The 17127-nt window shown below is 43.7% G+C and overlaps 1 protein-coding gene and 1 long non-coding RNA gene across 2 annotated transcripts in view; one reads left to right on the top strand and one right to left on the bottom strand.

Annotated features, from left to right (window-relative positions):
• Window positions 1-3146: 3146 nt before the first annotated feature.
• Window positions 3147-10755, bottom strand: LOC112917979 (uncharacterized). The gene is made up of 3 exons (XR_003234583.2): window positions 10435-10755; window positions 9787-10039; window positions 3147-3270 (listed from the first exon to the last, which is right to left on the bottom strand). It is a non-coding gene; the product is annotated as an uncharacterized lncRNA (long non-coding RNA).
• Window positions 10756-10932: 177 nt separating this feature from the next.
• TAF15 (TATA-box binding protein associated factor 15) overlaps window positions 10933-17127 on the top strand; it is a 30219-nt gene continuing 24024 nt past the window's right edge. Inside the window, exon 1 of the mRNA XM_025996125.2 lies at window positions 10933-11047. Within this exon, the coding sequence (XP_025851910.1) occupies window positions 11041-11047 (7 nt within the window). The 5' untranslated portion in view covers window positions 10933-11040. The remainder of the gene's footprint in view (window positions 11048-17127) is intronic.

The raw sequence follows: 17127 nt of genomic DNA, 5'->3' as shown, positions 1-17127 counted from the left end.
GCTGGTTGTGTGGTCTTGGGCAAGTCACTCACCCTCTCTGAACATATTTTTCTTTTCTTTTAAAGGTTTTATTTATTTATTCATGGAGGACACCGGAGAGAGGCAGAGACACAGGCAGAGTTGGAGAAGCAGGCCCCCTGAGGGGGGCCCGACGTGGGACTCGATTCCAGGACCCGGATTTCGCCCTGAGCAGAAGGCAGATGCTCAACTACTGAGCCACCAGAACATATTTTTCTCATCACTAAATGTCGATAATAAGAATACCAATATCATGTGGTTTAGGGAACATTAAAGGAGGGAATAATGTCTGTAAGTAACTGAGCACTGTACCTGACATCGTGCAGTATGCAATTAATAAGTGGTAGGCTGCAGCTTCGTGACTTTCGGCAAAAGATTTAGCCACTTCGAGCTACAGTTTCCTAATCAATAAAATGAGAGCAGATGACATTTAGTTCTCAGAGGTGCATGAAGATTAAAAGAGAAAATGAGTGTAAAGTGCTTGGCTTTATGTATTCCACAGAGTCCTTAGCAAAGGGGGAATGAAACGATATTTATGTGAGAGCCTGAGCTAAACTCACACTGAACAAAAGTAAACTGTTTTCATTAATTGCCTTGGTGACTGCGAGCAGGGTGCTCTTCCTCTTCTGGTCTCAATTTGCTAATCTGTGAAATTTAAACGGCGCAATGATACTGACCTCTGGGGGACTGTTTGTGCGGATCCCCTGAGTTCATAGTGTAAAGTAGTTTGTAAAGTCTAAGGTGCTGAGCAAATGTATTGCAGTGTTCTTATCCTAAGGTTTAAAGCCTCAGTAGCACACAGAAGGTTTTTGTGTTATTAAAAAAAAAAAAAAAAAAAAAAAAAGGTGTCTGTCTGGTGGAGGAATGTCTAAAAGGCACCTCTTTCCTTGGACAGATTTTGAAAGAGGGTCCCTACCGAGGTCTAATTGGAAATAGGCCTCGCCCACCTCCCAGCCGACCAATGAAAAGGGGACACTCTTCCTGGGCGAACCAATTAGAAACGGGCGCATCTGGGGCGCAGGCCAGTGAATAAAAAGTGGCCTTCGCCCCCGCCTGCGCCAGGGCCCCGCAGTGGGCATAGAGTTGTAATGGATCTGTTAGTCCATCCATGCCCCTTCTCCGCCCATGCCCTTGTGCACATCGTGAGGAGCGTCCTTGCCTGGAACGGAGGCCCACAGATGGTGGGCAAGGCCTGGGCCTTCCCCTCAGAGAGCTTTCAGTCTAGCAGGGCAGACTGGAACGAAGGTTCTCAACTAAGGACAGAACTGTGACAGGCTGCAGGTTCAAGCAAAGTCCTGCCCTGAGCTAAGGGAGGAGGGAGATTCTGAAGCTGGTGGGGTAGCGTTTCTAGATTTAGCAAATAAAAATACAGGATGTCCTGTTAAATTTGAGCACCAGATTAATGACAAATAATTGATTATTTATTTATTTATTTTTTTCAAATAATTTTTTAGAATAAGTATGTACTTATGCAACATTTGGGACATACTTAGACTAAAAAATGATTAATTGTTAATATGAAATTCAAGTTTAATTTGGTGGCCTCTATTTTATCTAGCAACCCTAGTGTGTGTATATGTCTGTGTGCATGTGTTGTCTGAAGGTTGCATGTGTGATGTGGCATACACTGCCCTTGACCAAGGATTTTTTTTAGGTTTTTATTTAAATTCAGTTAGTGAACATACAGTGTAATATTACTTTCAGGTATACAGTTAGAGTGATTCAGCACTTCCATATAATACCTGTGCTCATCACAAGTGCACTTCTTAATCCCTACCCCCTATTTCACCCATCCCCCACCTTCCCTCTGATAACCGTTGGTTTTTGTTACCTAGAGTTAAAAGTCTGTTTCTTGGTTTGCTTCTCTTTTTTCCCCTTTGTTTGTTTTGTTTCTTAATTTCTACAAGAGTGAAATCATATAGTATTTGTCTTTCTCTGAGTTATTTTGCCTAGTACAGTACTCTCTAGCTCCATCCATGCTATTACAAATGGCAAGATTTCATTCTTTTTTATGGCTGAGTAAAATTCTATTACATATATGTAATAGAATATATATATATATATATATATATATATATATATATATATATATACACCTATATCTCACATCTTTATCCATTCATCAATTAATGGGCACTTGGGCTGTTTCCATAACTTGACTATTGTGGATAATGTTGCTATAAATATTGGGGTGCGTGTATCCCTTTGACTTGTTATGTTTGTATTCTCTGGGTAAATACCTAGTAGTGTGACTGCTGGATCATAAGGTAGTTCTATTTTTAACTTTTTGAGGAACCTCTGTACTGTTTCCTAGAGTGGCTGCAACAGTTTGCATTCCCACCAACAGTGCAAGAGGGTTCCCCTTTCTCCACATCAATAGGTGGATTTTGAAAGGCTAGATACAACTCTGCTTTAGGGCAGGTAGCTCTGAGGAGCACCAGCTGGCAAGGACACTGTTGGCCAAGCTGGAGTCAGGCCCAGATTTGCCAGTTCTCCCTCCAGGCAGAATTTCTCCACCCCTCTCTCCAGCACATCTCAGAGGGTGTCCATTTACGCTGCACTGGGAGGAGAGAGGAAGGCTGGAAGCAGTGCTTCCCTGGAGGGCTGAGTGACTGGAACGATTGAGCCACTCAGAGAGCTGAACCTGCCTTTCTCTGCCTCCCAGGTTAGCAATGGTCCCTGGACCTCAAAAACTAGCCACCATGGTTGTGTTTGAACGTTTACTTCCTCTGTTTTCCTTTTGTGTTCTTGGTTAGATTATTTCATCCAATCCTCACCTGTTCCACTTCATCTGTTTGTGGTCCCTTGGAGATACCATCCAGACTTGGATGTGCAAGAATTTATGCAGAACGCACTCATCCTGGGCTTCAACCATGCTTTGGCATAGGATGTCTCAATTTCCCAGGAAGACAGCTTGTTTCCTTGGTTAGAACCTGGGTAAGCAGGAGTTTCAATTCCTTTCTACCTCAAAAATTACTAAGTCCCAGAGCACCAAATTCTGTGATCTTCTTCAGGAATCCAGGGGCCTATGCAGCTCCACAACTGACTTGCTGTATGTTTTCACTTTCCAGGACACATCCTAAGCCAAATCACTTTGGATGGGGTGGCGTGCCATCTGAGAGGAGCATGGAGAAAGGAAGATGATAAAGGCAGAGTATTTCATTGGAAGAAGCTCAGTCCACAGCAAGAGCATCGGAAGAATGATGGGGTGGGAGGGAGAATAGTTTTGGATCAATCACATCCAAAACAATCCTGTGAAGACAAGTTCCTGTGTTAATCCAATACCATTATTTCTTCCTCTGGTGGGAGTGGGGGTGGGGATGGGAATGAGGAATTGGAACAAATAATAGTGGTTAATACTCACTGAGAAATTAACACGTGCCATGTATGTGTTATGTGCTTTGCATAAATTGTGTCATTGAATCTTTGCAGCTTCCTTATGAGAAAGCTACTATTATAAGCATCCTTATTTTAAAGATGAGGAAATGGAGGCACAGAGATTATATCATTTATCCAAGGTCACAAATCTAGGAACAGAGCCAGGGTTCAAACCCAGATAGTATAACTCCAGATCTTGAGCTCTTTTTTTTTTTTTATAGGGATTTATTTAATTCATGAGAGACAGAGAGAGAGGCAGAGACACAGGCAGAGGGAGAAGCAGACTCCATGCAGGGAGCCCCACGTGGGACTCGATTCCAGGTCTCCAGGACCGGCTAACGCAGGTGCCCAACTGCTGAGGCACCCAGGTGTCCCAGACCTTGAGCTCCTAAACGCTATACTGTCTCACCTCAACTCAAAAGATCACTGGATCACCTGCATTGAATCACCTGGAGGCACATAATAAAGATTCAGATTCCTTTTTTTTCTTTTAAGATTTTATTTATTTAATCATGAGAGACACCGAAAGAGAAGAGGCAGAAACAAAGGCAGAGAGAGATGCAGGCTCCCTGCAGGGAGGCCGATGTGGGACTCGATCCCAGAACCCTGGAATCACGACCCAAGTCAAAGGCAGATGCTCAACCATGAAGCCATCCAGGTGTCCCAAGATTCAGATTCCTGAGCTCAATGCCAGACCTACTAAATCACTAAATACTAGATAACAATGATCAAGGAGAAGATGGGGCTAGGTTTTCCAAGGGTCTGGCTCTCTCCTTCCCTCCTTCCCTGTCTTGGCTGAACAAGTTCCTGATCCAGCTAGGCAGGCAATCCTCTCCATTCCTCCTTTTCAGAAAGAGCTGCTTCCCCTCCCTCTCTCTCTGCACTGGGGCTCAGTTCAAATCCACAGTTCCTCCCAATTCTCCCAGAGTGGACAGGATTTCTGTGAGACTCATGCCAGAGCCTGGGCATGTTGCATGCCCAAGGGAGTGGCTGGCAGCTGCCTGGGCCATTCTTTCTTCTCTGACAGAAGGCAGCAGCTGGCCAGTGAATTGTCTTCCTGACCAGGACCCCTTGAATCAGGCAGGATGTATGGACCTGGACAAGGCCCTTTCTGGGCCTCAGTTTCTCTCTTATGAGAAACAATTAGCTTTGTCTCTGCCCCTTCCTCCTTCCCAGGAAGTGTGCAGAACACAAAGTAGATTTTATCGGAAGGAATTCTGGGCTTTGGAGAAAAGCACTAACAGAATGACCAAACTCCCCAAATCACAATCATAGGAATAAGAAAAAGAAGGACATGGGATTAGTTTGGGAGTCCTGAAGAGGAAGTGTTCCCCAGAGTTGTAAGGAGGTTAGCTGTGATAATTTGGATTCATTATTGACTATAACCTCCGTGGATTTTTAGCTGTGATTCAATTTTAGAAGTCCTGACTCTTTTTTTTTTTTTTTTTTTAATTTTTATTTATTTATGATAGTCACACAGAGAGAGAGAGAGAGGCAGAGATACAGGCAGAGGGAGAAGCAGGCTCCATGCACCGGGAGCCTGACGTGGGATTCGATCCCGGGTCTCCAGGATCGCGCCCTGGGCCAAAGGCAGGCGCCAAACCGCTGCGCCACCCAGGGATCCCAGAAGTCCTGACTCTTTAGCAACCACTTCTGCTTCTGGAAGAGAAATTTCCTCTCTCTAGCACATATGGATGTGCTCTCGTTAGTCTGGGTCACGTTCACAAGTTTACCTGCCTATCTACCTCCCTGTACCGAAACAAACATGCACATGCTCATAGGGGATTGGAAAAAGCAGTGAGTAGAAAATTTGGAGTGAGACAGACCTGGGTTTGAATCTTAATCTGTTCTTACTCTGTTATCCCTTGCAAGTCTACTAACCTCTCTGAGTTTCTGCCATTTTAAAACAGGACAATAATCCCTGCCTTTTCTGCTACCCCGATTTGCTATAGGGAGCAAACTAGACAATTATTAACTGTCAAATCCTATCAAGTGGTAGATATTGGGTGCACACATGCATGTATTCTTTGCACAGGTTCACGCTGGGATATGCTCATATCCAGATGACATACACAAGCCTGCCCTAGGACAAACACATGAGCACCTCCTTGCCAGGCAATGAGTGCTTTCTGGTTCAGTGCAGCCCCATCTATCCTAATCCTCATCACGATTTTGCAGGATTTTACAGGGCGCAGGGCGACAGCCTCTTCTGGTTTGTTTTTTACACACAGCAGGACCCAGGGGACTTGCAAGGAGCACAATAAAAGCCTAGCCAATCTGGCTCTGTGCCCCACTTCCCTTCCACATAAAGACTGTCTAACTGCCAGGCATCTGGCTTGAAAGGCTGGCCAGGACCTGCTCAGCATCTGCTGCTTTGCTTAAAAGACCTGCTAACAGGAAAGTGTCTGGTTCCTTTCCACCCCAAACAGGAAGTGCCTGCCACCGTCCAGAGGATGGGTCATTTGCAAGGAATCAACTCCTGCCGGTGCAGAGCCTCAGGGAAATCTTCGCAGGAGACCTGCTCTCTAGGAAGGCTGGAGCAGAGCTCCAGGGACATCTCCTGGGGTAAGGGTGGGAGGGTGGTGATGATGGCTAGGACTGCTTACAGCCTGTGATACCTGGCACAGAGCCGGCTGTCAGTCTTTGAACAATGCTCTGTGAACACTTACTTGGTGCCTTGTGGGAGATGTAGCAAATTCCTACAGAAGGTCTTTGAGGGTGCCTGGGTGGCTCAGGTTAGGATCTCAGGGTCCTGGGATTGAGCCCTACATTAGGCTCCCAGCTTCTCTGGGAGTCTGCTTCTCCCTCTGCCCCTCCCAACTGCTCATGCTTTCTCTCATTCTCAAATAAATAAAATCTTTAAAAAAGGTCTTTGAGCTTGATGAGTTTACAGACAAGTCAGACAGGTCATGCCATTTCCCCCCTCATTTATTTATTCATTCGTTAAATACAAGCACTCCCCCGTCCCCACCTTTTAGTGCCTACTGTTGTTTTTTTTTTTTAAATTTTATTTATTTATTCATCAGAGACACAGAGAGGCAGAGACGTAGGCAGAGGGAGGAGCTGACTCCATGCAGGGAGCCTGATGTGGGACTCAATCCCAGGACCGTGGGGTCACATGGGACCCCTCATGCCTGAGCCAAAGGCAGATGTTCAACCACTGAGCCACCCAGGCGTCCCAGTGCCTACCGTTTTCAGGCACTATGTGACACACGCGAAGTTCAGAGGAGAACTAGGCAACCCAACTGGAAAACAAATCAGCATCTAATCAGGTAGCAAGCCTCAAAAGATGTGGTACAACTAAGAGTTCCATAGGATTTCAAAAGAGACAAAAGATCATTGTGGTCTGGTTTTTACTCTGGTGGGAACAATAACCTTTCTGCCCCCTATGGTCCATTCTCAAGACAGCAGCCAGAGCAACGCCAGTAATACAAGTCAGATCCCATCGTGGCTCTGCTTAAGTGGCTCCCTCTCCTGGCTTCCCCTCTCACTCTAAGAAAGTTCACTGTCCTTACAGGGCCCTACAAGGGACTACACCCGTGGTGGAAGGGTTGGGAAGCCAAACAGGAGATGGAAGCAACTCAGAAATTTTTAACAGCAAGAAGACTACCAGCCATAGGCTGGAGTGATGGAGGGAGGGTTGAAGGATTGAGGTTACAGGATCCCAGAAGTCAGGGTCACAGATAGAAATGCTCTCTGGAGAAGACAGATGCTGCTTGAGACACTGCTGATGGCAGAGAAGGACGGGGAGACATAACCCAGGCTTCTCCCTTTTTTCACCATCTGATTTTCCACCAAGTTGCCTATTGGCCAATTCTAGCTGGAAGCTACCACCTGAGGGAATCTCTGAAACTGGAAGGTAGCCTGGGGTGGGGTTAGCTCTCCGAGTGAGAACCTGAAGAATGGATCAAGGGCAAACAGGTCCTGTACTAAGACCTTTCCGGGTACAGTCTGCTAAAGCTGATGTGTAAAATGTACCTGCTGTCTTCCCTAACTGTGCAGAGTGAGGCCAGGATAGTGGATGCAGAGGGAGCAGGATCCTGTAGCATGAAGAATGGCTGGGTGAAGATTAAAGTTGGTTCCAGTAATCATTCACAGGCAAAAGCCTGGAAGACAGGAGGGAACAGGACTCAATATGTGAATCAGTTCCTGGTAGAGAAGGCCCTTGGGAAGAAGCCCCAGAGCAATACAGACTTGGGAGGAGTTCTGTGTTTCATGTTTGAGAGACCAGGGATGCTGTAAAAAAGGACCCTGGGCTTGGGTCCAAAGGCCTGGATGCGAGCTCTGCTTCTGTCCCTAATTAGCTGTGTAAACTTGGTAAAGAGATTCACTTCCTGGAGCCCCAGTGTTCTCATCTACAAAATGTGGACAACAGCAATACCTGTTTCATGGAGCTGTCCAGAATATTAAAAGAAATAATGAATATAAAGATCTAAATGTCATTCCTGTGATTAGATTCCCCAGAAGTTCCATATTGTTGCTGTTTTAAGGATTTTATTTATTTATTCATGAGAGATGCAGAGACACAGGCAGACGGAGAAGCAGGCTCCATGCAGAGAGCCCGACATGAGACTCGATCCTGGGACTCCAGAATCACACCCTGGGCTGAAGGTGGCACTAAACCGCTAGACCACCAGGGCTGCCCAGGATTTTATTTTTAAAGTAATCTCTACACCCATCGTGGGGCTTGAGCTCATCACCTGGAGATCGAGAATCACCTGCTCTTTGGATTGAGTCAACCAGGTGCCTCTTTTCTATTGTTTTTGATTTAGTATCCAAATTCCTCTGTGAGGCACACAAAGCTCTTCAAGATGTGGCTTCTGTGTACTTCTGTCACTCATCATTTATCACCACTGTCCACTTCTGCAGGTCTACAGACAAGCCAGACAGAACCACTTGCAATTCCTGGCACTTTTCTCTCTCGTAGTCTCTGCAAATACAGCCCTTTCTACCCGGAGCATGCTGTTCCTGATATACACCCCTGGCCTAATTCCTGTTCTTTCTTTGAAATTCAGCTTAGGAGGTATCTCCTTCAGGAAGCCTTCCTTAATACCTTGTCCATCCTTCGCGTGGGCTAGGTTCTCTTACTCTGTTTTCGGAGCACCCTCTGCATCTTCCAATTCTAACATATTCAGTGGTTTTTGGAATTAAAGGTTTGTACTGTGGGATGCCTGGGTGGCTCAGCAGTTGAGCGTCTACCCTCGGCTCAGGGCGTGATCCTGGAGTCCCAGGATCGAGTCCCACATCGGGCTTCCTGCATGGAGCCTGCTTCTCCCTCTGCCTCTCTCTGTGTCTCTCATGAATAAATAAATAAAATCTTAAAAAAAAAAAGGTTTGTATTGTCTTTTTTATGAGACTGGAGTTTCTGGAGGACAGGATCATTGTGCTTCCTATTTTTCTACCTCCAGGCCTTCCAAGGCCTGACATCAAGTGGACCTCAGGAGATGGCAGTTGAGTGAAGAATGCATATATGCATGAATGAATGAACTGATGGTACAAACTTAAGGGGACAATGATGAACAATACCTTTTGTATTTCCATCTTAAAAAAAAAACCCAATAGTAAAAAAATAAAATAAAAAAAGAACAATCTAGAAGTTTACCCCAACCCTAACACAATGCTCTCCTGTGATTGCACATGCCCATCATTTCCCCCTCTGGGTTGCCTTCCTCAGTGTACAGGCTGAATGGCTGAATCATTTTTAGTCATGAAGGAATTTTTATTCCTTTAACTTTGCTTGTTTGGACGTATCCAGAGAGCTCTGTGACCCTCGATATCTAAAATTGAGTGTTCAATTACTGATAGTGTATAATGAGGAGAGATGACCTCATGTCATTTTTCTGACCTGAAGATGTTAATTCTGAACTTATCCCTCTACCTTCACCTCCAGCTTGCTCCTCCTCCTGTTCCCCCCCACAGTGAATGATATCACCATCTGACCACTCATCTAAGTGGGAAACTCGTAATTCACTTCTCACTCTCCCTTAGCTCCTCTCTCCCAAATTGGTCACTAGATCTTGCCCGGTCTACCACAGAATTATCTCAGGGGTCTCTCTTCATTTACCTCTATCCCCAAGTTATAACATAATTCCAGGGCACTGTGATCTCTCACCAGAATGATCGCATTGGCCCCCTTGCTTTTTTAGGCATCGCTCATCTCCATTCATTCTTCATACCGCAGGCTGGAAATGCAAATGTGACCTTCCTTTAAAATCCTCTGGCTTCCCAGCGCCCTCAAGGTAAAGCACAAACCCTAATGCACTGTATTTTGCAAGGTATGGACTATTTAGCCCTCTACTTTTCTGGCCTCATCTACCATTCTTCCCTGGAGAGTAAACTCCAACCACACAGAATTACTTGTTTTACAACTAGTGTAAAGCGCTTTATTACCCCACTTCACTTGGTCAACTTCTCGCTCTTCTTCTCTGGCTCCATTCAGATGTTGCGATGCCCTTGGGGGAAAATGTCCTTTTGTACTCTCTGAGCTTTCACAGCCTCATTTCATACTCGGGAGCTCCAGCGCCCACCAGGCGAGTGCAGCGTACTGGTTAAACCCACAGGCAAAGGTGTCTCGTTACTGGGATTCGAATTCCACGTTGGCCATTTACTAGTTGTGCGACCTAGGGCAAGTGAGTAATCACGCCTGTAACGTCAGGATAATATTTCATCAGTGTGTTGTGAGAATTAAATGAGATGATGTAAGGTGCCGGATAATTAGAGCTGGCCATTAGGACAGCCCTGAAAACTAAAGCTCGACCTCCCACCCCACCACATTCTCAAGGCTGGGTATGCGCGTGGTTTCGTTTTTGTTTTTATGTATTCATGAGAGAGAGAGAGAGAGAGAGAGAGAGAGAGGGGCAGAGACACAGGCAGAGGGAGAAGCAGGCTCCTCGCAGGGAGCCCCATGAGGGACTCGATCCCCGATCCCAGATCCCAGATCCCAGAACCACGTCCTGGGCCGAAGGCAGACGCTCAACCGCTGAGCACCCAGGCGTCCCTGTGGTTTCGTTTTAATGCGCGCATTTGTTCCAGTCTCACCTTGCAGTCTGTGTTTCACTTGACAAGGTAGTTAGACCGGGAGGCGATCACGACTTTCCCGTCCCCGCGCTCGGCGACACCCAACGCCCCCAGGTGGCTCCAGCTGTCCGCAACCACCGCGGAGCGAGCGAGGGCATACCATTCAGAATTTCAGGGGAAAAGAGGCCTTTTCTAACCGAATAGTCCGTGTTTATAAGGCCTCCCCTCTTTCGCTTCCCAACCTCGAATTCTGTCAGCCGCAATAAAAGTCAGAAGTAGGACTGTAACTAGGACGGAGAGAGTAGGCTCGGCTCCCTCCCCCACGCTCCTGGCGGCTTTGGTACTTTCTCTTCTCAATTCCCTCTCAATAATGGTACCGCCCGCGGAGGGGAGAAGAGAGGCAGTTTCTGAAGTCCGCGGCGTTCGGAGGCTGGTGCTCGTACAGAACCACCCCTCGCGCCGTGGCGCGGTGGTACCGTCCTCCGGCCTCTGATTGGCTGCCGAGGCCCCGCAGTCGGGCTCAGCTCGCCGCGCCGCCCTCAGTACAGCTCCGGCCGCCGCGCCGCCTGGCTTTCCTATTCCTTGTTCTCGGCGGGCTCTGGGGGCTCCGCGCTGCGGCCGTTAGTCATGTCGGGTAGGTGACTCCTTCAGCGAGCAGCGGCAGCGGCGAGAAGGGGCCTGGCGGGGTTGGGCAGTCTTCCCGCCCACCTGGGGGCCCCGAGGGAGAGCCTCCGGCCCTGAGGGAGGCTTGGGGTGGGGGGGCGGCCGGGGCCGCCGCCATATTGGACTGAAGGGACGCACGCTCCCAACGCTCTCCGTCTGCAAATCTCGGCGGGAGCGCATCGGGCTCCCTCCTTTTTTTTGACCGTGTCCTTGGAACCTGAGGAGACGTGCAGCTCCCGGGGAGGGTGTGTGAGTTGGTGGGGGGGGTGGGGGGGCGGAGGCCGTCTACGCCATCGCAGGGGCGGGGGGAGCCCGTGATTAGAGCATCCGCCTGAGAGAATCGGTGCTTCTGGTTCTCCGCTCCGCCTCAGATCTTTCAGCGAGGCCTCGGGCCAGCCGTCTCGCCGCCTCGTACCTCAGTTTCCCCATCTGTGAAGTGGAGCTGGGCCTTCCTGACTCACCCATTCATCAGGTGGGGGTCTTGACGCTCTGGGAGCCCTTTCAAAGGACGTTGCCTTGCACGAAATCCTACTTACCGACATTTCCCACTACCGTAAACCACTCGGATTTGAATGGGGGTGTTTGCATATAATTCAGCGTCCTCCTCACCCTCTTCATTTTTCTCCCCTTCCTCCAGTTGTTTATCTCCCACAAGAGCCTGAAAGTGAGCTTTTTCTATTCTGGATAGACTTCTGTAGGTACATGTGGCGTTCACCTTAAAGCATGCAGGCCAGAGGAAAGGCAGTCTTACACGAAAGGCAGTGATCTCTTCAGGGCAGTCAGTTCAGATCCTGCTAATCTCGAATACAAAGTCTGGAACACGAATGCTCTCTAGATTTAGCAGCCCTCGTTAACCGCACAAGATCCTCTGTTGTGGGCACCTCACAGGCTGCAGAGATCCAGCTATTCACTTGCTAGAAAACATCATGAGAGGTCACGTTTCACGTGGAAAAGCAGAACGTTTCCTTGAAGCCCTACGATCGGGATGAAAGTGACTGCTGGCACAGTCTTACATTTTTTAAGGGAGGACCTGTTGGTATTAAAACAAACAAAAAACCACAACCAAACAATCCCCGCTTCTCCTGCCCCCTGCAGATCCAGTCTTGTAGAAGGTTGGAAGTGATGTGACAAAAAGCAAGTATCAGGCTGAGATGAGGCCAATTAACAAGACTGGCTGGACAGGAGAATAATAAACATTCCTTAGAGTAACATTAATGTTAAGCCTGAATATTGAGCTTTTGTGGAAGGGGGCACTTAGCTGATGGAAGAGGCTGTTAACTGCATAGGATTTCTCTCTTCTTTCAGCATTTAATCCTTGCACAAAGAAAAAAGTAGACATTGGTACATCTTTTACTGGGTGCATAATTTGTAATGAAGTCTGATAAAGCTCCACAGAAGTATCTAGAAGTATGTCCTTAGGCAGTGTGTGACCCATCCCATGGTTTGGAAAGAAAATAAAAAGTTTGTCCTACCCTCATGGGGAAATTTATCGTTTTAATGGACATTAAAAACTATTGGTGTGTCTTGATTTTGAACATTTTTATTGGTGTAAAACAGTGGCTGTTTTTATAAGACTGCGTAGCTTTTATGGAAGATTAAATTTTAGAGGTTACCATCTGCAAAATTCAGGATTATCAGTGTGTCATATTAGAGTGTAAGCTGGTTTATCCATTAGTAGTGACCTTCAAAGTACCAAGACACTAGATACTTGTCACTTTGTAAGTTAAGTTTTTTAAATAACAAGATTGGCTTTCACATGTAAAAAGAACATTATAATAATTGATTGTTTCTAAATGAAGTCCATTAAAGTGAGAATCTTTAAGTTCTACTTAGTGTTATATACTGTTTATACATTTTGTGAAACATGTATGAAAATACTTCTGACTTTATAAAAAAGAAGTACGCTTTTGACTTGTTTTTTTTTGGTGAATGTTTCAGTTAATAAATGTTATAGTAAACTCCCCATAAATAGCTAATTGCATTAAGTTTAGTTAATCCTTTAAACATTTGCAGGCTCAACCACTCCAGATGCCTGACAGAGAAAACTTATAAGGTTAATAAAATATAAGGGCTTACATAGTCCATAAATAAGTAAAAATTGTAAATATTGTCAGATTCTCAGACATTCAAATATTGTTTACTAATGTGAACTATTCGACACCTTCGAGTTAGAATCAAATTTAATATCAGTTATACATACAAAAATTAACAAAATTTTGATACTTCTCATTTTGGCAATATGGCAGACCAAAATAAATAGAAAATCCTCTATCTACGAACACCAGAAGTGGAAGAATTTACAAAAAAGAAAGGGCAAGACCTAACTGCCAGAAATGAAGTAGAAGCCAGCCAGCTTAGAGCTAGCTTGAAAGTTGCTCTGAAAAAGAGGGTGTAGGTCCCATCATTTAAAGACTTGGGTAGGGGGCAGAGGGAGAGGGAGAAGCAGGCCCCCAGCTGAGCTGGGAGCCTGATTTGGTGCCATTCCCAGGACTCCATGATCATGACTTGAGCTAAAGGCAGACACTTAACCAACTGAGCCACCTAGGCGCCCTGAGACTTTATCATCCAAGTAACTAAGGATAGATGAAACCTTGAGACTGTTAGAGTCAGGTAATGGGAACTGAGACCTTACCTAAACCTAGATGTTTGAAAGACTGTCTTTAGACAGTGAAAGAATAAACTAGAAAAAAAACCTTTGTATCAGCATAACGGATAATAAGGAACCTTGGGCCCTGAGTGAAAAAATTCTTTTCCTGAGAATTTGTAACCTGGGAACCGTGCTTCATACAATTTGGGTGTATATTTAGGCTAGTTATGGGAGTCCAGGAAGACTTAAGCCAAGAAATTAACAAAAATTGGTTCTGGGCTGGTAATAACCTTGGGGCTCCTGGTAGAAACAAATGAAAAACCTTTTCTGGAGGAAATTTCACAGCCTAGGTCACAGGACTTTTCTAGGAAAAATAAGATTCACAAAAGATTCAGATTAAAGTATTATAGAACTCAGAAACAGTTCACCAAAATGAGAGTTTGAGACAAACGAGGTTAGAACCCCTAGCAGGTAATATGAAAGCAAATCTATGTTTGAAATTGTTAAAAACCTAACAGAAGGAGTCAACCCTAAGACCAAGATATGAAGAAAGGCCATGTAGATTTAAAAAGAACCAAGTAGGGATGCCTGGGTGGCTCAGTGGTTGAGCATCTGCCTTGGGCTCAGAGTGTGATCCCGGAGTTCCGGGATCGAGTCCCACTTCCGGCTCCTGTGAGGAGCCTGCTTCTGTCTCTGCCTATGTCTCTGCCTCTCTGTGTGTGTGTTTCTCATGAATAAATAAATAAAAATCTTTAAAAAAAAATAAAAAGAACCAAGTATATCTACTAGAAGTAGAAACTGGTTAAGTTGAATTGCAGACCTAGCAGAAGAAATTAGTGAAGTAGAAGACAATTACCCACAATCCAATTCAGGAGATAAAAAACAAGATTAAGAAACCGGTTAAGAAGCGACGTCATACATACATTGTTATTATGTGTATAATATATCTCCTAAGAAAATAGGAATCAATATTAGAGTTGAGAATTCTCTAAGATTGATGACTATTTTGAATCAATAAGTAGTTTCAAATGTGAGACATTACAAATCAGTTAATACCTAGATACGTTGATGTGAAGCTTTAGATTATGAAATACCAATTGCCTACCAGAGGAAGATTGGTAGACTTTAAAGTTCTAAGAAACTGGAAAATAATGAAATGATCCCAAGTCTAAAGACTAAGAATACCACTTTCAGGCCTTTGCCAAAGGAGCTAAAGAAAAATTGAATCCAGAAAGGAGAACTAGCATGCAAAAAACAATAGAAGCAAACACGGTAAATAAAAAGCAAGTATTAACAGAATGGAACATTGAAGTTAAGGTGATTACATTTGGAAGTTAAAAAATGGAAGCAAAATAACATGTGAAGGCTGTGGTTGCCATTGTAGTATTGTGATTAATTCTAGTGAAGGTTGAAGATCATTTTGAATTTTGTCAAGAGTGCACGTTAAAAATTGAACATATTAAATTATGAGTGATAACATTAAAGAAAATTGAATGTTTAACTTCCAAAGCAATAGGGGAAAAACAGTAAAGAAAATCTAGTAGGAGACAGGAAAGGAGTTACAAGGAAAAAGAAAACCCTAGTAAGTAAAATCTAATATATAGGCACGTAAGAAGAAATAAAAAGTAGTAGTAAAAAATGTGAAAATGCCAGTTCAGAGTTTCACAATGGGAAAAAAATGATCTGTATATTGTTCAGAAATGATATACCTAAAACAAGAATAAGAAATGTTGGAAATATAGAAATAGAAGATTAACCAGGCAAACACCAGCCAAAAGCAAGATTGTTTAGTTATATTAACAGTCAAAATAAAGTTGGGACATTTTTAATCATAATGTAATGTTAAAAAGGATATTCATCACAAGTTTGTAAATCTGTACTTTCATCTGCATGACAGTATAGCCTCAAAATACAGAAAGCAAAAAAAAATAGAATTGACAAGTCTATGGCCAAATGGAGGTTTTTTTTTTTTTTTAGTATACCTTTCTGTGTCGTTAATAGGTTAAGTGGACCGAATGTTATTAGTATGAAATAACCAACAAGTATCTAGACTTAACAGTATTTACTCAACATTTAGGAAATACACAGTTCTTTTCAAGCACATTAAGGGCATTTATGCAAGTAAAATCTTTACCAAGGGGGAAAAGCAAAAAAGAGCAAATCCTAATAAATACCAGGAACAATAGAGAAAATATCTTTTCTGGCTGCAATAACTGGAAGACAAAAACAGAATCAAAACCCTATACACACACACACACAAAAAAAAAAAAAAAAAAAAAAACCCTATACACTTGGAAATGAAAGCATTTCTAAATCATGGATTCAGACACAAGGTTCATTAAGAGCAGTAGTTTGAAATACTGTAAATAATATTTACAAACTCATTTTCTTTGATGAATATAAGACCTCTGTATTTCCTCACTATTTATACTAAGGGCCGTACTTACTAGTCAATATATATATTTTCTGGAGTTTTAAAGTCAGCCAACTAAAGTCATATAAAAAATTATAAAATTTCAGAGGACCAAGGTGACTGGGTTAAAATTAACTCTCATACTTCCTGGATTTGAGCCAGGGTTACATGACCTATATATGCTGTGTACTTATATAATTTTGCTTGAGTGAAAGGGAAATAAACAGATCTTGGACTCCACTCTCATTGGGAGAACCCCCATCTATGCCTTGTGATGTAATTGAAGCCAAAGCTGCTTTTATCCCCAGGGTACCTTAAGTTTTACACATACACCCCATCTTGCCCTTCATAATCCTTTTTAGTTTCTGATTTGGTTGAAGCTAATTGCCTTTCTCATTTGGTGGATGTATCTAATCTCTGGTCCAATTAGATTCTGAGTGCTTTTCATAGTGTATTTGGTTAATTAGCTATGAATCAATCTGTGGTCATTTTATTATGGGTAGCAGTGGTGCATAATTTTTCATTTCAGCCTTAAGTCCTTTACATTCATAGAAAGAAGTAGTTTGTCAGGATTTCATTCAATATTCTTATAATTAAGGATTTAGAAGAATAATCTTGTTGAATCTGATTGTATATTTCTGCTACTGGTGAGTGGCAAATTTGTTGTCTTTTATTTCTACTGCCAGTGGCAATGTTTTCATATTGTAGCTTTTTGTGAATTGAATGAAGATGTCACTCATTTGATTTCTGGTGGGTTTTCAGAACTCTTTGACAGCAAATGATTTTGTTTCATGTTGGATGAGATTGGCCCTAATGGTCAGTAGTTTCAGTTTCAGATGGAGTTATTTTTTGCCGTTGTAAAAATGTTTCATATAATATTACTTTTATTCATTACTAATAAGCTTAGGTCATTCGTTTGACAGTAGAAACGTAAAGGACAGAGCCTCTTCAAAAGTTTTTGATATACCTGACATTTTGAGTTATTGAGAAAAGCTCATGGTTAAAAAAAGTTTTTTTGACATTATTTAATTAAGTCTTGCATTCCTTGGTA

The sequence above is a fragment of the Vulpes vulpes genome, chromosome 2 (genome assembly GCF_048418805.1).
Source record: "Vulpes vulpes isolate BD-2025 chromosome 2, VulVul3, whole genome shotgun sequence".
NCBI classification, from domain to species: Eukaryota; Metazoa; Chordata; class Mammalia; order Carnivora; family Canidae; genus Vulpes; species Vulpes vulpes.
Note: the sequence above shows the minus strand (reverse complement) of the source record. Positions and strands in the feature narration are given on the sequence as shown.